Source organism: Vanellus vanellus (assembly GCF_965231255.1).
Source record: "Vanellus vanellus genome assembly, chromosome: Z".
Taxonomy (NCBI): domain Eukaryota; kingdom Metazoa; phylum Chordata; class Aves; order Charadriiformes; family Charadriidae; genus Vanellus; species Vanellus vanellus.
The window spans coordinates 65,320,868-65,343,195 of record NC_138908.1 but is presented as its reverse complement, the minus strand read 5'-3'; the positions used below and the strand labels follow the sequence as shown (position 1 = coordinate 65,343,195).

Below are 22,328 nucleotides of genomic sequence, written 5' to 3'. Positions count from 1 at the left end.
GTTACCACACTGCTGTTTTCAGTAGCCAGTTTTGTTGTCTACTGGTACTGAAACTATTTGTCACAATCTCATTTGGGAGTCTGAACACTGCTGCCCACATCAAAAGCAAAGTCTGTTTCAACCAGGAGTCAATTACCCTGTTTATTAAACAGTATTTCTTTACAAAAGCACATTTTGTATGCTTTGCCTGTTAATTACGAAGCAGATTGTAGGCCAAAACAAAAATCCTACATAGACTTAAATGGTCTTGGATTTACTTCTCCCCTGAAGTAATGGTACATAGTTGCTACAAGTAGATCTTAGATTAGAGATGAGCTGTTTTCTTTTTTAAAGAAGTTACTGTTGATTGGTGGTTTTATATTATGGCCCCATACTTCTGGGTTTAGACTTTCCTTTTATTTCTGCAATCTTAGAGGCAAACTTTGACTCTTCATTCATTCCTGAAGAGGATATCCCAGTTGTAGAGGGGAGTTCTGGGGAAGAGCCTGCAAAAGTGCGTGACCTACACCTGATGAATCTGGGCTCTGCAGAGCACAGAATACTGCAGGACACCTCTAACAGGGACTGGAAGAGCCACAAACATGCTGCCACTATACAAATTGTGTGCTTGTCCTGCTGTGACAAGGGCTATGCTGAAGCTTGCAGAGCACTACTTCAGCCACTGGATGAAAGCAATGTCTTTCTACCCATCACATCAAGAATTTAGGCTGTGTTGGCAATGCAAAGACTACAGGCTGCTTTAAAGGTAAGAACACAAGGCCAAGCCTGAGACAACTTATAACCAGAAAGCTGCAGATGACCACCCACAACTGGGAATAAACCAACAAAAAGCAGGTATTATGAAATTCAACTTATGTTAGTTCTGTTTACCAAAGACTGCAAATGGGCAGCACGTTTAAAATAGGAACCATATCTTTTCCTTTTTTCTACACATAAAGGGATGGACTTAAGCGGTCTCCACTAAAAATAATAAGTGGATCCAGAGAATCAGATCTTTTATCTTTTATTGTAGACTTTTGCAAATCTACAAGGGAAAAAAGAAAAAACCCCAGGCCCACTTGACACGCTGTTGTTGCTGTTCATCCATTCTTGTAGCTTCCTTTTCATTGCTGAATTAGTAAAGCTTTCATTTGGCATTTCCTCAAAATAACTGAAAATATTTACAAATAAAACAGATGAACAATGCTTAGAACACTCCATTATTTTTCAAATGTCAATAGCAGGTGTTCTCTGAATAGAAGGGGAGGGGAAAACAGAAAAAGGCCACAGGCAAAATGTGGACTTGCTTTTTTCTGTGTCCCACTGACTTACGTTTTCGCACTCTGACCTTCACTCCTAAATAGCTGCTCTTTTGCCACTTTCCATTTAACTTTATTTCATCATTCATAAGCATTATCTGTTGCTGTTCAGCTTTTTCTGCTTTATTAGTTCATGTTAGTGTATGTTTCTCCTTTTCTCGTCCATTGTTTCTTCCCCACTTCTTCATTACCCTTATCTTTAAAAGCTGTACAAATTTCTGTAATATTTAATAGCACTGATACTGCTATCATTAAATCACTTCCTTAGTGCTCTATTGGGAAGAGCATTTGCAGTAACTGAATGTTAAGAAATGTTGCTTACAGCAGTACTGAATTTGAGAAGTGGAAAAGATGCTAAGTAGTGGCAAATACAGGGGAAGAAAGTATCTGTCTCATGAACTGACAAATAAACTTCCACAAAATGAAAAAATCTTTCATAAGGCTGAGGAAGGTTGCAAAAGCAGTTTTTACCTGCTATAGGAATATTTATAAGTTAATATTTCTTATGAAGCTGACATGATATTTCTGTAATTCCAAAAAGTCACAGAAGAATAGAGCTGAAAAGGACCTTGAGGAGCCTACAATCCAATTTTCCTCCCAAGGGGTGATTAACAACATGTGAGTAATTTCTGGTAGAAGATTGTCTATACTTTTCTTAAAAACCTTCAGTTAAAGTTTCCTGTGGAAAACTAATCCAGCCCTTCACTATCCTTAATATTAAAAAGAATTTTCAATCTAACCTGAATAGTCTTGCTGAAATTTATTATATATTTCTATGATGACAGAAAAAAAAAAAAAATTATTCCCTTCCTTACATGTACCGGTTCATGTACTTGAGAACTGCTGTTTTCCCTCAGTCATCTACTTCCAGTACTTTCAGTCTCTACAGAGTTCACGTTTTCTAGCCCACCTTATAATTTTTTTCCCCTTCCCGCTTCTCTCCAAGTGGCCCACACCTTGCTTGAAGTGCAAGGCACTGGAGTGGACAGGTCTTTACCAACTGGTAAAGCCAAGACTGAGTAAATATTAAGTGGAATTATTATTTCATGTATCTTGCTAGCTGTAATGCTAATTCTACCTCCTGGTATGAGAAGAGTTTTTCTTACTAATAGCGTCATCCTCATGACAACAGCAAAAATGCCTAGATCCTGTTCTGCAGGGTTTTACCGAACTCAATCTTACATTTGTATGGTGGATGTCTTCTACCAAAGTGCAGCATCTTACACATTCCCTTACATGATTTCACAACATTGTTAAAGCTAGTGTCTTCGATTTATCAGGATCACAATCAATTTTCACCTGTCTAAGTTCCAGCAGCTATCCCTTTCATACTCATGTCACCTAATTTAATAATCGTATTCCCAATACTGTCATCTGGAGGATATGGAAAACACTGAACAGAGCTGAACTCTCAGCAGGCATCTGCTGAACCTCATTCATGTTAACCCAAGGTTAAAGTAACCCGTTGATTACACCTTGAGCTGTTGCTCAAACTGTTTTGTCCTCCCTTAGCTTTGGCATTGCCCTGGGAGAAGGGGAAGAAATAGTATATAAGCAGATATTAATCCATAGTATCTATATATTCTATATATCCGTAGCATATATTCCATATGATTTCTCCAGTCTCCTGTGGTTACTCATGGTGAACAAAGGCAGGACTAGGGATCTGGCCCCATAGGTCTTCCATATAAGTGCAGTCTGTGTCTACGTATGAATTTTTATGTCATTTTTAAAGTTCGTTTGTATGATAAATCTTCCCCTCTCATCACGAGTTTTATCCTATGCAGGGTAAGTTTTGAATTTTACTCATATTTGGAGATCTCACACACTAATTCCAAAACTATAGTTCCACTTGTCATTTAGAAGAACAGAACACAAAACTGTTCTTTGATCACACAGAAAAAAACAGATGGGAATGTGGACAACAGAGAAATGAACAAGAAACGAAATGGGAAAAATAAGGACAAAATATAGCGTAGAAAGATGAGACTAGAATAACAAACAGAAGATCAAAACAGGCCAATTAAAAAACCACACAGCATAAACCATGAAGAAATTAAAGCAAAGAAACAATAGGACAAAGTTAAAAACAACAGGAAAAAGAAAAGGCAGGAATGAAAATGCAAAACCATGAAACACATTGAAACCAATCACTTATTTCTTTGCCTTTATACAACAATTCAGTCCTATATTTTTAGGAGAGTAGTCATACATTCTCAAATCTTTAGCTCTTTACTGGCAGCACAACAGCCTCATGCAGGATTTTGAAAACATATTTCAAGACAAGGATGTGCTATATCTTTCCAAATCTCTGCAGGTCCTCCCACATGCTGTCCCCTTTTCTCAATCTAAGTAAGATTCATTAAAACTTAAGCTGCTTTCCTCTTTTTGACTTTGAAATACGTTGTCAGAAACATTGGACCTGGTGAGTATGTCTCCCTAAACCCTCCCTCTTCAGAATTCATGACTGCGTTTAATCATTTTTTTACTTTTACAAAGCTATTTATTTCACTATCATGCAAAGCCCAAGTAAGAATTATTCAAAAGGGTTCTTCTTTTGTCGTCTGCAAAGAAGAAAGAGGAGGTGGAACTAGAGGAGACGGATGTTGTCAGCCTGATGTTTCTCAGATTGCAAGCAATGCAGCTGCTGCCACAAGCAGAAGGCCATTTCTCTTATTTATGAATCTCTCGATCCCATCAACAACCAACCAACAAGGCAAAACTGCAAGCCTACAGCAGCAAACCAGCGCAACCACACCACAACAAGGATTACCAAACTTTCTGCGCAGCTGAAGAAAAAAAATTAAAGCAATGTTCAGCTCACTGCATTTGCAGAATCATGCATCTAACAAAACCACAAAACTGGAAACGCTAGACAGTATCTTCTGAAAAGCCACCATTCCGCCATTCTAAAACACCAGGGGAGATAAAAACATTTCAGTTGCTTTCATGTAGATAATCATATGCTTTTTTTTTTTTTTGGTTGACTTGCATATTCTATTTTTCATATTCTTGAATTCCCTACTTTATTCAGTTCTAGTTTTCCTTAAAACTCTCCCTGCTTTCAGTGAATGTCCTTGGAATAACATCAGGTAGCACCATCATTCTTAATCCTTTTCTAGATTTTAAAGAAGATAATACAATATTTAAAAGTCGGGAAAGCAAAATGAAGGTCCTCATTATTGTCCTTGTATGTCACACATTCACAGCGAGATTCTCAGAAGTGCACAGCATTCATCATGAATGATTACAGTTTTTGTTTGCTTTGTTTTGAGTTGAAAATTATACCCACAGAATTAAAAAAAAATGCAAATTTAGTAGGTTGATGAGCTTGGTGAAAGAAAGATTAAGGACAAGTACAACAATGGCACTTGGCAGTACTATGTTTCTAATAAGAATGGCTTGATTTTGGTGCAGTTACTCAGAGCAGCAAGGCTAAAAAGCTTGTGAGGCAGAATAAGAGCTCAAGTTTCACAATGAAATCACTGATCATTTGATTCACTACATTTTCATGTAAAAATGAACTGTGCTGCACTTGCCATGTACCAAAAGTAGATTAAGTCATTGTTTGTGGTGTGCGGTAATGACACTTATATGGAAACCACATAATTTTCTGTGTGATCTAAGCTTTCATTTAAAGAAAATACGAAAATGTGGTTATTAAAATAATCTTTCAAATGTGAAAATGTATTGAAACTGCATAGTAACAGTCCAGATGATAGCTCTTAAGAGGATATGATCTATTTCTGTCCATTTCAATAAAACATTAATTCCTAAGTGAAGTAATAATTTAAAAAAATCTATGTTGTATCTCTCCTGAACATTTAACAGAAATGTGCAACAACAGAATAACTGAAAGTGAAGTTAAAGTTTGCTTTGTAGGGCTACAATACCTTTTTCAAACACATAGCTAGTGAATAGTTACCAGGACAGGCAGAAGAGTGTTGATATAAAGTAGTCACTAAAGGCTTTTTCATAAAGGCGAAATTCAGATGGCAAACAGAAGAGGTTTCAATGTAGTGCCACCTTCAATGAGTTTGCTAATTTTGAGCTGTATTGACATCTTCTTATAACACATAGTTTTGGGAAAAGACTAAGCCTGTGTGTCCAGCCTGATCTAGTTCCCAGATTTTCGTTATGTGACTAGCTCCGAGAGCCATATTTGGATTATTCCTTGTAACAGCGTAATCCTTGTGCTGTATGTACATTAGCTACAGTAGTGAAGTTTTACTATCCTTGCCTTCCTTTTGAAATCAGAAAATATTTTTCCCTCTTTAAATGTTATCAGGCCTTTGCTTTTAAAAAACTTGAAAGCAAAGAGCTGAAATATAAAAATAACCGTTATTAAAAAAATGTATACATGTAGCCTACTAGCAAGATTCCTCCCATTGGTACCATTTATGCAGCTCACTATTCCATTTCTGAGCACCTGAACCACGTGACGGGGAGACAGTACAAACACACTGACAAACCATTTCTCATACAGACTAAACCAGAAATCTTGTATAGCACTTTTATTTCTAGTAACCACATGGGTCTACAGAACAACCACGGACATGATAGTGACTGTAAATTTGGCCGTCTATTCCAATCCTATAAATATATGGCATTTTAAAACATTCCTGAAGATGTAATGGAGGGCCTCCGTATTGGTCCAGGCATTTTTCCTGTAGGAGTAAGGGGGATGAAGATTATTTGGTCTCAGTACTTATGCATTTTTCTCAGACTCTCAAAGGACTATTCTTGTGGTTTTTTGAATTAAGTATGTGATCCCTGAAAGAGGACTGCAATTTACACATTTAATATAAAAACACAAACCCCACATATTTCTCCTATGCATCCATCAAGGATTCTCCAAAGCACTGTATGCCAAACGTTGCATTTTGTAAGTAGCAAAGCACTGACACATCTATAGACATTAATTTCTTAAACATCCATTTGGCTAAAGCTGTATTCTCTCACTCCTCTGTCTTATAGCTCCTCACAAATCCATGATGTTTTCTTTTCCATAGCTGTTCCTGTTCTACTCTTAACAATAGCAATGTTTTACTTTAAGAGTTTAATCTTCACCATTCCGTATATAATGTATAGATTTGTTACGTGTCAGACTTTCTTCCAATATTTTACTACCCAGTCATTTATGAAATTTGCCATGTGACTTGTTATTCATAAGGAATTCAAATCATATCATAAAACTTAAATTTTAATTATTAGTCTTTATAGGTACTTTTAATTATTTAGGGGTTTGTGCTTTATGACCTTAAAGATAATTTTTCTTGGCTTTTTTGCAGACATTTATAGGAAGATTTATCAACGGTCTTTTTATTTTCCATTCATTGTGTGACTTAGTTTTTATGCCAGATTTTCTATCATAAAAAAGATAATTTTAAGGCAAATTTGTCTTTATTTATTGCAGTCATTCTGTATTCTACTGGCTACACTAGAGCTAAAGGTAAATTATTCCACTGATACTTTTATAAGTACTGATGTTAGCCTTGTTCTTTCCAGTAATAATTCTTAATTTCTCCAGTTTGAAGATTTGTTTTGTTAATGTTTTTTTTTTTAAAAGTAGGTGCTTGTTTTTTTCTTATGATAACAGAAGTGCTGATGGCATTAGCATTATTTCAGTAAAAATACTATGTTTTTAAAAAAATTATACTCATAGAGGTGAATGCAAAAGATATCTGGTTGTATGGGCCATTTTCTTAGATTTTCTTGTCATTAAATACTATATTGTGTTGGCCAAATCTGGCTAAATTTGACACAGTTAGTTGTCTAGCTACCTGAGTGCTCCTACAGCTATTTCCATATAAATTCATGTTGGAATTACATATGTAAATACATGTTGTAAAGGAAATAGAGAAGGCGGGAACACATCAGGGATTATCTGATTTAGAATGTCTTTCATCCTCTGATTTAAGGAATGTAATAGTTCTTAAGTGCCAAAAATCTCACCTCCATAATCTCTAGCATCCTCAGCGCGTGACTTCAGTGTCACGGTCTTTTGCAACACGTACAGAGAAGGCAAATAAAGCAGACTAAGCCATTTTGAAATTTTTGCAAGCTTAAGCATGTTGTTTCTTGCATTCATGCCCAGGAGCAACATGCCCATTGTGGCCTGACAGCTACAGACGGGCTCACTAATGACGGCAATTTTTTAAAACTTCCCGTGACTGCAAGCAAAATAAGCCTCCTCCTCAGCATCTCCACTGCTAATACTCTGTGTGGACATTAGTTTCCTAAGTAAACTTGGAAATTGTTGAGACTGACACAACAGAACTTAGAAAAATGTTCTTATTTTCTTTTCAATCTCATCTAACATATTGCTAGCCTTTGTTGAACTGTGGCTATACATTTCGCAGGACAGGGATGTCTTTGCTTTGCGGGGTATCTACGCAAATTATTTTCAGACTCAACCACTGTATTTGGGGTCAAAAAACGATGTATTGACTTCTAAAGAGACTAAGGATAATGTTTTTCTGTATCTTGATAGTAGTCCAACGGGCACTAAAACTACAGGAACATGCAATCTTTGCTAGAAAATTATTTGACTTGGTGAGCCCTGCACTGAGCGCTGGCTGAGGAGAAGGGGTGCAGGGAGCTGCCACCGCTGGAGGATCTCTGAGGTCAGGAGGGCTAACACCCTGCATACATGAAAGACTGATTTATGGAATCAGGCCAGAATAGTGCCTCCTGTGGTACTCCTTTCCCCAACTTCCCAGCCGGTAGGAAACGATTAATAAAAAGGACACGGCCACTGAAGCTGTCGTTCTCAATTGCATTATCACATTGTTGTTGATGAGGGTTAAACAGTTTTACTCCACAGGAGTAAACATTTACAGAAATGGCCTTTTTTGCCATCTCTATTCCTTTGCCCCTTTTTGCCTTTTTTGTTTTTTTTCCTCCAAAAACATCTCCTCACGTTTCTCAGCTAATCAGTGTCTCTCATAATTTATCTAGTCCCATTACATTCTACTAACCCTTGGGAAATATTACCAGTAGCCAATGACCAGAGAAATAAATAGATTAGACAAAGATTACAACAAAATGGAAGAGAGGCTCCCAAGTAAAAAGTTCATCTCAGTTCATTTTTCAGAGTTACTATATAGGCTGGGTAGAGCAAAGCCTACATATTTACTTTTATTTCATTATGAGCTGTGGAGCTGCCGAAGAATTTGACTATGTAACAGGCCAAGTACTCTTTGAACTTATTTCAAGGTCACTTACCCATGGTCTTGAGAGGATGCTGCAGGAGGGACCAAGAAGCCCCTGCTTGTCACAATCCATTAAACATCAGGAGATGAAGCTAGCGTTAAGACCATTTGTGACAGGAACTCCAGTTCAGACGAGAGGAAAGAATCATGTCTCTCTTTTCAGGAAAGTGTTGTAGCATATCCATCTCTGTTTTCTCAAGAGAACATTTTGTTTCCTGGTGGTATATATTTTCAAACTGAGACTTCTTGCTCCCGTTGCCCACCCTGCAACAGCATTTGGTGGCTTAGCTTGGACCTCTTTCCCCCCAGCCAGAAAATTAGGATGCCTACAAAAATCACTGTTTCTTACACATCCCAGACTGGCTTGCTCCCTGTCACTCCGGCTTCTCCAACATAACCCTGGGGGGTGCTGTCAAATTCATCATGTTCAATGATGATTTCAGAGGCCAGATGGAAGAATTATGGAAACATGCGGTCTTATAAATTACAGAAGCACCAGATCCACTTCCAAATGTGGACATACTGAAGATACAAACAACGAGGAGTGAACACGCTGCATGTCCGTGGGACTTCAAAACTTCCAGATGTTGGCTGAAGGGCAAAACTCAGCTGTGACTCAGCTTTATCCATGGCAGATATATCACCAGGAATTAAATTTCTAAACTTTTTAAAAAGTCAATGGAACTTCTGGCATTGACTTCAAATTTGTTTGTGTTCCACAAACTTCAACCAAGGCAGGTAATATACAAGCACACGTGCTGCGTTTTTTGGTAGATTTATTGTAATTGTTGTTGGGTTTAGTATTAATATTAGTATTATTTCATTATTGCTATTACAGTAGCTCTTAATAAGACCTGAAATAGACTGAAATAAGACTAGAACATAGGACTGAAATGATAAATGAGCAACGATTAAAACACTAGCATTAGTGTTCTAATTAGCAAAATTAGAAGGGCCAAAGCCCAACTATAACTTAATCTGGCTTCTGCTGTTAAGGACAATAAAAAATGTTTCTATAAATACATTAGCAATAAAAGTAGGACTAAGGAGAATCTCCATCCTTTATTAAATGGGGTGGGGAGGCGGGGGTATAGTGACCAAGGATGAGGAAAAGGACGAGGCACTTAATGCCTTCTTTGCCTCAGTCTTTATTATTTGGACACATTGTTCCCTGAGCCCCCAGCCCCCTGAGCTGGATGACAAGGACAGGGAGCAGAAAGAAGCCCCCGTAATCCTAGGGGAAATGGTGAGGGACGTACTACACACACAAGTCTATGGGGCTGGATGGGATCCACACGAGGGTACTGAGGGAGCTGGCAGATGTGTTCCCCAGGCCACTTTCCATCATTTATCAGCAGTCCCGGCTAACCGGGGAGGTCCCAGCTGACTGCAGGTTAGCAAATGTGACACCCACCTACAAGAAGGGCTGAAAGAAGGATCCAGGGAACTACAGCCCTGTCAGTCTGTCCTCAGTGCCAGGGAAGGTTATGGAGCAGATCATCCTGAGTGCCTTTATGCAGCACGTGCAGGACAACCAGGTGATCAGGCCCAGCCAGCATGGGTTTATGAAAGGCAGGTCCTGCTTGAGAAACCTGATTTTCTTCTATGACAAGATGACTCACTTAGTGGATGAGGGAAAGGTTGTGGGTGTTGTTTACCTGGATTTCAGTAAAGCCTTTGACGCCATTTTGCATAGCATTCTTCTGGAGAAAGTGACTGCTCATGGCTTGGATGGGTGTATACTTCGCTGGGTAAAAAACTGGCTGGGTGGCCATGCCCGGATAGTTGTGGTGAATGGAGCTAAATCCAGTTGGTGGCCAGTCACAAGTGGTGTTCCACAGGGCTCAGTACTGGGGACGGTTCTGTTTAACATCTTTATCAATGACCTGGGCAAGGGGATCAAGTGCGCCCTCAGTACGTTTGCAGATGACACCAAGTTGGGCCAGAGTGTCGACCTGCTTGAGGATAGGAAGGGTCTACAGAGGGATCTGTGTTATGAGGTTCAACAAGGCCAAGTGCCGGGTCCTGCACTTGAGTCACAACAACCCCATGCAATGCTACAGGCTTGGGGAAGAGTGGCTGGAAAGCTGCGGGTGGAAAATGACCTGGGAGTGTTGGTCAACAGCCATCTGAATATGAGCCAGCAGTGTGCCCAAGTGGCCAAGAAGGTCAACAGCATTCTGGCACGTATCAGAAATAGCGTGGCCAGCAGCATTAGGGAAGTGATCATCCCCCTATACTTGCCACTGGTGTGGCCCCACCTTGAATACTGTGTTCAGTTTTGGATCCCTCCTGACAAGAAAGACATAAAGGTGCTGGAGCATGTCCAGAGAATGTCAACAAAGCTGGTGAGGGGTCTGGAGCACAAGTCTTACGAGGAGCAGTTGAAGGAACTGGGGTTGTTTAGCCTGGAGAAAAAGAGGCTCAGGGGAGACCTTATCACTTTCTACTGAAAGGAGATTGTAGCAAGGTGGGGGTCGGTCTCTTCTCCCAAGCAACAGACGATAGGACAAAAAGAAATGGCCGCAATATGATGTCCTGGCTCAAAGCTTGTGTTCATGCAGCACCAAATTCAAGCATTTATTTCCTATGAGTAATTTACTATGAAAAAAAAAAAAAGTGGTGTCCTTAAAATAGCACTTGCAAACTGCAAGTTCTTGCTGCTCTGAAGATCTAGTAGTATGTTTACAATGGTAACTTTATAATTACAAGGTCATTTTAGTTTTAGCTAAAGTGATGACAGTGCTTGTAAGCACTGCAAACTCATCACCGCTAACAAACATCCAGTAGCTTCCATTTGTGGGAAAATAGCAGGAAATGTCTAAAAAGAGTTTCACAGCAGACTACGAGGCAATGTCCAGATTCAGGCAGATACCAGGGTGTCTGTGTTAGAGTAATGCTCCGCACAGCCTGTAAAGCAGCCCTCACCCTGCCAGAGTACCATTGCTGCCACTATTCAAGCTCCTTGGCAAGACTGGGTTTCTGCGTGTAATGCGTTTGGCATTCCCTTGGTGTCAAGAACATTACTGAAACATAAAAAAAAACCCAAAACTTTATTTAATGTCTTGAAGAAATAAAAATGTATCAGAAGCGAGATAAGCAGCCATAGCTACCTGGCTATGGAGAGGAATAGGACCAGCGCTGCAGCTGAAGGTGGCCCAGGCCGTAGCTCGCCCCAGGGCAGTGCAGTCCCTGGGGGACCCCGGGGAAAGTGGCTGCAGGGACAGGGTGGGCACAGCCCTGCAGCCCCCTGCATCGGAGGGGCTGGTGCCCCAGACCTGGGGGGGGTTGTGAGCATCAGCCTGCTGAACTGCCACTGCACTGTCCTGCTGTGAGCGCAGAGGAAACAATTTCTCCAATTGATTATTATTTCATCTTTTCTGCAATGAACAATCTACAGTGTAGTTGCATCACACCCCCCAAAAATTCTTCTTAGAGCCCCCAAAGAAGATGTTTGTTTTTTAGTGAAAGGACACAAATTTGAGCCGTGAACCTCATCTTTGTTAAACAGAAAGATATTTCCCAAGTAAGACTGGAGACGTTCAAAACCCGCCTGGACACCGTCCTGTGCAACCTGCTGTAGGTGACCCTGCTCTGGCGGGGGGGTTGGACTAGATGATCTCCAGAGGTCCTTTCCAACCCTGACCGTTCTGTCATTCTGTGATTAAGCTTCCTGAAGATTAGTATCAACTTCAGCAAAAGCCGGGCTGCCGAGGCGCGAACGCCCCGTAGGAGCTCTGCCCCGGCGGGACGGGAGCGACTGCCGCTGCCGCTGCGGCCCACCCGTCGGGCGCCCGGGGCTCCCAGCAGGAGGGCCCTTCGCCCCGCCGCCGACCCGCCTCCCGCGCCGGACGGGCGAGCCGGGCGCCGCCGCTGGTGGGCTCGGAGTGGGGGGCGGGCGGCGGCGAGGCCCGGGGAGGGGAAGGGGGGGGTGGGCTGCCGCTCCCGCCCTGCAGGGGCGGCGCGCTATTAACGGCGTCAGCCCGCCGGGCCCCACCGGCCCCTCCGAGCGGCTGCCGGCGGGCGCCCCGGCGAGACGCGCCGCGTGGGGGGGGGAGCGCGTAGTGGTGCGGCGCGGCGGGGCGGGGCGGGCACGACAGCCCCCCCTCCCCCCCCCCCTCCCCGGGAGCATCGGGCAGGTTTCGGCGGCCGCTGGATGGGAGCTCTTCTCCGCCGGGCACGGCCGCGCTCGCCCCCTTCCGCCCCCCCGCCGGTTGCGGGAAGGAGGACGGCAGAGCATGCCACCGGCGGGGCGGATCCGCGGGGACTGACATGCTGCTGAAGGAGGGAAGGCGCCAGCCCCTCCGCCTCTCCCCGCCGTAGCGGAGGCGATGCCGCAGGGCGCTCCCCGGGCTCACCCGCAGGCGCCAGGCTCTCACCCGTGAGCGGCGCGCTGCCGGCCGGGCCGAGGCGACGAGCGGCGCGGACCCGTACCCCTCCTCGGGGCGGCGGCGGCGGCGGTGCGGGGCGGCGGGGGGTGGAGGGGGGGGGGGAAGGCGCTGCCCGCGCCGGCGGGGCCCCGCGCGGCCGGCGGCTCCGCGCGGCGGATGCGTGTGCATGAGCTCTGCAGCGAGCGGGCGCAGGAAGCGCCCCCGCGCCGCCGCCGCCTCCTCCTCCATCTTCCCGGGCAGCAAAACCTCCCCGCACGGCCGCGACGGTGATCGGCGGGGCAGCGGCTCCGAGGGCGCCTACCAGACCCAGAGAGCCCTGGATGACTGCAAGATGGTGGGTACCGCAGATGGGGCTTGCCTTCCTTTCTCTCTTTTTGTCGTTTTTGTTCGCCCCCCCCCCCTCCCCCCCAGTATCCTCGGTCGGCTCCTCCCGCCGGCTGCCCGGTTCCCATCACGTGCGGCCGCACCGTTTTTAAAACCGCCGACCCCGTCGGGGGTCGCTGCCCCGTCACCGACATCGTAGCGGTTCAGAGGCGGGAGAGGGGAGGGAAAGCGGGACCCGCCGCCGGGTGCTGCGGGGCGGACCGGGCAGGGACCGGGAGACGGGCGCCCGGTCCGGCAGGAGCTCCGCGGCGCCGAGCCGCTGGAGTTGGTGGTTTGTTTTTGTTGGGTTTTTTTTTGTTTGTTTTGTTTTGTTTTGTTTTGTTTTGCTAGATCCGGCCAAATCTGTCCCCGGACTTGCGCCCACTGAAGCCCGACTCGGTGAATAGTTGCCCGCGCGGCATCACTGCGCTCTCTGCTTGCTGTCTTGTGCAGCTGCCACCCTCCTGCCCCAAAATCCTTCCAAAAAGGGACTCTGAAAGGGACTCTGTTTGAGGCCCTGAAATTCATACGTGGCACCTGTTTCCAGCCTCCCCAGAATTAGCTGGTTGCAATTGTAAAACCTCAGATCAAGCACCTGCATCCGTGTTATTTTTGGACTGTCACAGTGTGGTATGGCATTTTTCTCCATTCGTGTTCAAAATGTTTGGATCCTGACACTTCCCTCCAAACCAGCACCATACACCCCATATCTGGCTCCTTGAGTTACAGTCAGCTGGCCACTGGGCCCCAAAATTGCTCCGCTAACCAATGAGAGAAATAGAAAACAAATGAAGTTGCTGCCACTTTACTTGAAAAATCTGGATCTTGCTAAAGTTCAGCCCAGTAGCATTGGAAATGTACCTGCTACTTCTGTTCTGCTTGGATTCTGGCAATTTGTTTCCTCTAAAACTGCAAATTGCGCTGGCAGATAGCCACTCTGATACTTCAAAATCGGGAGCAACTCCCAGTGCACTGAGGAACAAAAGCTGCCAAAGTAGCTCTATAAATATACCCAACAAGTGGATCCCACTGGGTCCTGCCTTTTGCTCTCGTTCCCGACAGCATAATGTGGTTCCTTAAACGGAAGTGCTAGCTTTGTAGAATTCACTGATTAGGAATAAAATGTGCTTTACAGATGGGTTGTCAAGATGCAGCAAGATTCAGGAGGTAAAACCAATGGTTTTTTTTCTTGTTCTCTGTCTCAATGCTGCAGTATCAGCGTGGCTTTGTTTTCTTTGGCAATGTTGAGGTGGCTGAGTGTGTCCTCTGTTTAGACAGAGGATGTCAGGTGAGCACTGGCAAAATGTGACTGGAGCAACCAGTTACCCGTTGCAGGATGAGACGCTTTTCTCTTTTTCTTCATGCAGAGTAATTATGCTATGACACAACGTAGTACAGTCTTTTTTTCTTTTTTTTCTCTCCATGCCATGTCTTAAGCTGCAGAATGAGAATGTTGTGAAGCCAGGTTTAGCAAATACGGTGCCTGGGGCTTTGCTTGGTGTGTGCTTTTGGTTTTGTTTGGGCTTTGGGGGTGCAGATGGACTGTGACGTGCTGGGATTGTTCTGCTGCTCCAGAAGCAGAGAAACCTATTTGCTACTCTTACAATGAAATTTAAGAAAGCATGGCCAAAAAAATGGGTCCCGATACTAGTTCTCAGTTATACAGAGTAATTACAGTGGGGTGCACAAAGAGGCAGAATGTAATACTGCAGGAGAAGCGACTCATTTATTTTCTGATTATGAGAATTTGAGGGCTTGACTTTAAAATTTCATAGATCTGATAGAATCCAATTTTTTAACATGCTTGTACGTTGGGATATGTTGAACTCCCGATGGTAATGATAGCTGCAGAATTATGAGCAGTTACTCTTGTCTGTTTATATGTAGTTTGGAAATTGAGGTCAAATTACCAAAGCACAGATAAATAAATACTCTGTTCTATTGCTCCCTGCCTTCCACCCCCGCCACCATGTGGAGCAAATGGTCTGATGCGCTTTCGTTCAAAAGACAGAAAATGCTTCGTTTCCTTAAAATATAATCCCACATATGTGATCAGTGGAACTAAACTATAATGATCTTTCCATCGCTGCAAAAGTTACCCGTTTATCCAATAGCATCCATGTGTATCTGCTGGATATTGGATTTCTGTAAAGGTTGAAGTGTTTATTTACTTCTTTGTTTGTTTCCCACACACACACATTGGAAAAACTGCTTTCTAGAAGCCTAACTGGAACGTGCCTGTGGTACATGTTCTCAGCCAGTAACTTCAGATAAATTTTAAGTCGAAAATCTGGGTTAGAGGCCAGTGACAGAACAGAAATCATTACAAAATAAATTAGCAAAATCGCCAGTGTAAAAGCAAATGCTACATTCCAATCCCTAAATGTGCTGTTAATCAGGAAGCAAGAGGAGCAAAGGCAATCATTTCTGGAGATATTTTTGTCTTTTATGATAGCGAAAAATAACCTCATGCTACTAGTAAAACAGCTGGGGTTTTTTGTCTGCTTAATATTTAAGACTAATAACTCAAACACTTTCAGAGATTAAAAGCAGAAACACTGCTTCCCTGCAAATGAACATTTATAGCTCACAGAAGAGGCAGCTGCCACGGAGGCCATAGTCATTGACTAAATCTTGGGCACTTGATCCTGTATGCTGTGGAATTGGGCATGCTTTTTAAAAATTCAGTTGTTTTTATCAGTGTAGTTAAACATCTCATGTAAGTAAACCCTCTTTGTTTTTCAGCTTGTCCAGGAGTTCAATACCCAGGTGGCTCTGTACCGGGAGCTGGTCATTTCCATTGGGGATGTCTCAGTCACCTGCCCGTCTCTGCATGCGGAAATGCACAAAACTCGAACCCGGGGATGTGAGATGGCCTATCAGGCTCATCAAAAACTAGCAGCAATTTCTGGGTAGGAGTCTACTTATGTTTAATTAAAGCTGTACTCTTATGCACCTCTTTGCTAAATACTACGTTATGGAAACTTTCAGCAAAAGCGTTAACTCACATGTCTGGTTTAGGCATGGAGATGTATGACCACAAATTCTACAGAATGCTCATATCCTTATGATAGTGAAATTTTGGGTCAAATCCTGGTCCCCTTACCAAGACGGTATCCTGGTGATATCACTGGATGCTTTTATGTAAGATGAAGGGGATTTTACTCCATATCACTAGATGACTTAAAAAGACCAAGGGAGAATCCTCGCCTTTCAGGGGTGAAACAGCGGTAGCTTTCTTCACAGGCCTTCATTGGGTATCCCTAACTGAACATTTAGAGACAACTAGCTCAGCTCAACTGAAGACTTAACAAAATTAGATGAAAAAATAATTAGGTGAAAATTATGTAAGGGAGGGAGAATACATATACTATTGTGAAAACTTGTGTTTACATTCTGTATGTTTTTAAGTCCTTACTTGTGTTGAAATGAGGATCGAAGCTTTGCCAGCATATATTTTTTCATTTACTCTCTGATATTACATTATATATGTTCCTTTCCATGGTGACAGGATATATCATCACATACTTGAGGCTGTGCCTCAGTACAAGATAAACCAGCGTAAGCAGCTGTGTCTTACAAAATGTGAATTCTTGCTGCTTCCACAGAGTCTAACTATTGGTGTGTTCTCCACGGTGTGGTGACAGGCATTTGTATTAGCACATGTACCTCCTGAGTCGTGCCTCTCTGACTGCACTTTGTCAGAACTCTCTGCACCTGCCTTATCCGCTGTAAACTGTTGTGTACTATGGGAAAAAAACTTTCTTTGCGGCTCTGCCTAATCCCTGTTGAAGTTCTTTCATCACTTTAATCTATATGAGAAATCTGCCACAGGTTTATGTATAAGACCACACTAACAAACTAAACAGAAGACAACACTGGTTGGTCATTTCAGAACTGTCAGCGTTTTCAGATGTGATTTTGTGCAAAGACTCTTGAGTTGATATTGTGACCTCTGATTTGTTCCACAAACAAAATATGTGCTCTTAAGTTACTAAAGTCTGCGCGAATTTAAGAAAAAACAACCAACCAACCAAAACATACAGTTCTTTTTAACCTGTGCACTGAAAGTGTGGAAGCAAACAGTAGTGAAATTGATCTTGTGCACTTTCAGACTCAAAAGAGAGACTAACACAAACCAAAATAGTACATCTGAACAGCAGAACCTAGCATGGAATTTTTTATCTTTTTTTTTTTTTTCATAAAGGAAACAATCAATACGTGTTCATTTAGAAGCATGGAGGGTTTTTTTAAGTAATCATTTCACAGCTGGGAGTCTGTCATATACACAAAGATGTCCTGAAGGTTGTGCAGTTGCTGCGAGATTGACATTTAGCTAATCTAAAACTGTTTTAAATAACTGTGATAATAATGTGATATCCATAACAACTGGTAGGTGTTAGAAACCCTCTGGAAATTACTTGTTTGGTTTGACAGACATTTTACAAGATGTGCTTCACATCCCCACCCTCCTACGGCTGAGGAAAGCCATATGAGCCAACTTAACTTGTCTGGTGTATATCTGTGAGGAAAGATGGGAGATGAAGGTGCAGCAAGGATTCAGTGTAGAAAAGAAACAGGAGAGGAGTAATAAATAGTCTCAGAGGTTTGGTTTTGAATTCAGCAGAAAGAGTGATGTAGCGCATATGGCATAGGATGTGGAATGGGAACCTAATTTGGTAGGAAGAAAAAGTATCATGAATAAAAATACTTAGGGACAGGAATGTATTAAATCATCCTCATTATTAAATAGTCAGGAGGGTAGCGTATTGCTCAGAAACCGCTGGTAGTCAGCAGATGGGACAAAGGCTTGTTTAATTCACTGCTTTAGTTCAAAATGCACAGTACTGCACTGTGCAAACTTCAGAGTTACACAACCAATTCTGTTTTCCAAAGCTTATTAAAGAAAGCCTATTGCTTTCCCACCCTGAGAGAATAATAGCAATTAGTTAATTATGTTACTAGACTATAAAATTTCATTACATACCAACATTCTGTTAGTTAAGGTCATCAGTAATGTTTACTTAGTCTCCAAGTGACCTGAGCTGTTGCAGGGCACTCTTCCTTTCAAGAAGTTGTCATCACTGTCTAGGACAACAGTAAGTTCATTAATCTTGTTTGTGCAGATGTCTTCCTTGGAAAATTAGCAGACAGTTTCATTTTATGCTTCCTGTTTGAATACATCAGGACTTGAGACTCTTAAATGCACTACTGATGGAGGGAGCTAGAAGAGGCACCTGTTTCCCTTCCTAACTCACCTCTTCTGCAAGACTAGGGAAGGTAACAAAGAGGAAAGGTGCAAAGACTTGGAAGGAAAGAAACAAGAATGATCCGCTAGTGCTGAGAAAGGCATCTCTGGATGAAAATTTGGGAATTGTGGGAAAGAAATGCTGAGGTGGAGATAATGTGTTAGGAACTGAACAGGATTGAAGTCACGAGGAGGAAAAAATTTTTATCATGGGAGTATCAGTTCTGGAATAATAGGTGGACATCAGAGTAGGACAGTGGTGTAATATGAACAAGAAGAGAAGATTGCAGGCGTAGCTGTAGAAAAAGTGTACACTGATATGCCAACAAAAGGAGATTCAGCAAGGGAAATGGAAGAAGTGAAAGCCACATTTACATTTTAAAAACTGAGAGAAAGAAAAACAAAGGAGATGACGACAAAGGTAAGGAAGTATCAAGGAAACCCAAAACCTTATGAAGTCTGCACTGGGTTAGACCATATCTTCCCATCTAGCTCAAGTCTGACAGCTGCCAGTAGCAGAGCGTTCATAAAAAAAGTATATGAAAACCAGACTGTGCACAGAACGATGCCTGCCTTCCTATACTTGCCTCTACCCAGCAATCAGTATTTTAGGGGTTTCCTGAGCCAAAGACTGCCTCTGAACAATTTGTATCTGACAAATATGTGTTCTCACAGAAGATTTCAGGATTTGTCTTAACAGAAAGGTCTTTTACTCAGAAAATGCTGAGGATGAATAATGACATCTTTAGGCTGTGATGGGATTAAAAATGTTTCTAAGTAATTTACAAAAAAAAATATTATTGAGAAAGGAAACTTCAATCTCCAACTCTCCAGCCTCATAGCTATTACATCCTTCTTCTCAACTCTTTGATGTATTTTTCTTGTAGAAATAGGTGAAATTTTATCAAAAAGAAGATGTGTGCCTGAGTTTACCAACACTGTCGTGGCTTTCAGGGAATAAAGATTAGAAATAAAAATAATTTAAATTGAAATATTCTGGTTGATGATCTTTTAGGAATGCAAGTCAAAGTAAACTCTTCTTTCGGTGCTGGTTTTCTCAGGACTTTGGGTCAATTCCTACTTACCACACTTGTACTAAAAATTCTTAGTGATTTTTCATGAACTGGTTTTTGAAGAAAGTGAGTAAGGTTTGGCCCTTTCATTACATTTTCTGCTCTATTAATTTATCAGAAATTAAATATCTCAAATTAATTAAATTGTGCAGTCTTGGAGTACCAGATGTTGTGGCCAAAACTGGAGAAAATAATGCAGCAAGAAAATGAGTCACGGTGACTTTTTTTTCCAAAAGAAAAGAAAGGAAAAATACTTGCAACTATAGGAACATGGAGAAAAAAAGCGCAAACCTCTGGTTTGGTCTGCTTTATGGGATGATAAAGGCTGCTGATATTTTGGACGTCATCAAACAGAGCCAGCTTTATAGGTGAAGTACACTAATTCTGGGATATAAATGGAAAGATAACTCAGAACTGTATTTTAAGATACAGGTCTGCACAACTGTGTACGCACTTTTGTAAATGTCCCTTTCCTGTTCTCAGGCACTTGATATGCTTACATAATGCAAGTACTTCTGTGCGTACTTGGCACGCCGAAACCAGAACTGGCAGTATCTCTGTGACAGTCTGATATATATGTTGACAGTGGCTTTTTTTTTGCATGAAATGAAACTGTGTGAGGAGCTCTGGTGTGCGTGGCAATGTACATCTGTGTGAACATGGTTTTGAAAATGGTTGTGCTCTGTTGTTCAGGCTGGTGTTGCAACGTCCTGAATCTTAAGGAGGAATAAACCCATACAGGCTGGAAGCCAACCACCTGGAAAGCAGCTTTGTAGAAAAGGGCCTGCGGTGTTCTGGTGAACACCAAGTCGAACATGAGCCAGCGCTGTGCCCTTGTGGCAAAGAGTGCCAACAGCCTCCTATGCTTCATGAGGAAGTGTTGGCAACAGGTTGAGGGAGTTGATCCTTCCCTTCTACTCAGCGCTGTTGAGGCCATATCTGGGGTACTGTGTCCAGTTCTGGGCACCCTGGTAGAAAAGAGAAAGGGACATACCGCAGCAGGTCTCATTGGTGGCCATGAAGATGATTAAGAGCATGCAACATCTGACATACAAGGAGAGGCTGACGGACCTGGGGTTGTTTAGCTAGGAGAAGAGAAGGCTTGGGAGGGAATCCTGTCAATGTGTATAAAAAATACCTGATGGGATAGTGTGAAGAAGACACAGCCAGCCTCTTCTCAGTGGTATCCAGGGATAGGACAGCAGGCACAAATTGAAATACTGAAAATTTGATTTAAACATTTCTAAAACCCTTTTTTTGCTGGCAGGTTGGTAGAATATTGGAACAGGTGCCCTGAGAGGTTGTGGATTCTCCATCCTTGGAGATGCTCAGAACTCCGCTGGACATGGTCCTCAGTACCCTGCTCTAGCTGACATTGCTTTGAGCAGGAGGATTGGACTAGGTTAGTTCTACATGACCCTTCCGGCCTGTGACAAAAGTCACTGTAAATCTTCTCATTGGGAAAATTCCAATATAAAGTTTCCATATTTGACACTGATATGCATCTGTTACATCTGTAAAACAGTTTTTAATGTTCTGAGTTCAAGAAAAGTTAAGGAAGTAGACCTAAAAATCACATCCTGATTGCATTCCCATCTTTATTGCAGTGTACAAAAATGTTACCATAGTGTTGCTTTAAGTATGTAGTTTTAGGTAAATTCTACTTCTGTATTCCTTCGCAATCTACAGTAGATTTCTGATGTTTCCAATAAGCAATAGAGGGTAATTTCTCAAACCTAGTTATTATTAGATCAGTTCCTAAGGTTGTGTTAAAACATTCTATGGACACCCAGTAGTGCTCCAAATTTTTCTTTCAACTGTCTGAATTTTATGACACTTTAAAATGATTATCTGCTTTCTAAAGCACACAAGCAAACAAAAAAGACTGCTCAAAAATATGTTGCAAATTAAGAGAAAAGGAGACTTCAGGCTTGTACCTTAATGAAAGCTGCATTAAGACAGACGTAGCGGAAACCATTTTAACTGTTTAACTTCAGAAGTTAGATGCAGCATTGCTGGCAGGCAGTATAGCTGAGCAGAAACAAAACGTAGCAACACTTAGCTCAACAGGGAAGAATTTTTATAATCATGAATCAAAACCAAGGTAATGCCAGCAGATAGAGCAACAAACTAGAGCTCTGCCCAAGCTATATACCAAGCAAGCAGCATGTGTGGAGATCTCTGCCCTCCCTGGGTGTCTTTTCAATCCCTGCCGTTGCACTCCTGTGAGCGTATGCGTCAGAGGTAGGGAGAGTGATATTAATGTTGATCCCTGGAGTTCTGAATTGCAGGCACTGCCCCTGTGTGCTACCGCAGCTACAGTTAGCATTGTTTCAACAGCCAGGGGAAAGTTAAGAGTAGGTGAGGTGCTTCGCAGAGGTTGCACCATGATAACCAGAGCGTGGCCTGATGAGAGTATAATGAAATATTAAAAATAACGTGATGACATATGAGAAAACAAAGAAAGCATTCAATATTCACTGCAAGAATCAGTGCTGTTATTTATGATAATACCAACAGCGTAATGCTCCCTGAATTCATATGGGTTTTTTTGCCAAAATATTGCAGATATTTATAACAGTAAGACCTTAAGAACCTGACCTTCAAATCCTATTAAGTGAGTACAAAACGTTGAGATTCTCCACTTCTGAAAACCGTTGCAAATAGAAAACTTTCCATTTGCACTCACAGGCATACGCTAAAATCATCTCAGGAAGTTATTCCAATCTGGCACGCCAGAT

The 22,328-nt window shown here is 42.3% G+C and overlaps 1 protein-coding gene across 1 annotated transcript in view; it reads left to right on the top strand.

Annotated features, from left to right (window-relative positions):
- Positions 1–13,069: 13,069 nt before the first annotated feature.
- Positions 13,070–22,328, top strand: part of RGS7BP (regulator of G protein signaling 7 binding protein) — a gene marked incomplete at its 5' end in the record, with an annotated part of 39,941 nt that continues 30,682 nt past the window's right edge. The window contains 2 exons of the mRNA XM_082497754.1: positions 13,070–13,237; positions 16,012–16,178. Of these exons, the coding sequence (XP_082353880.1) occupies positions 13,070–13,237; positions 16,012–16,178 (335 nt within the window). The remainder of the gene's footprint in view (positions 13,238–16,011; positions 16,179–22,328) is intronic.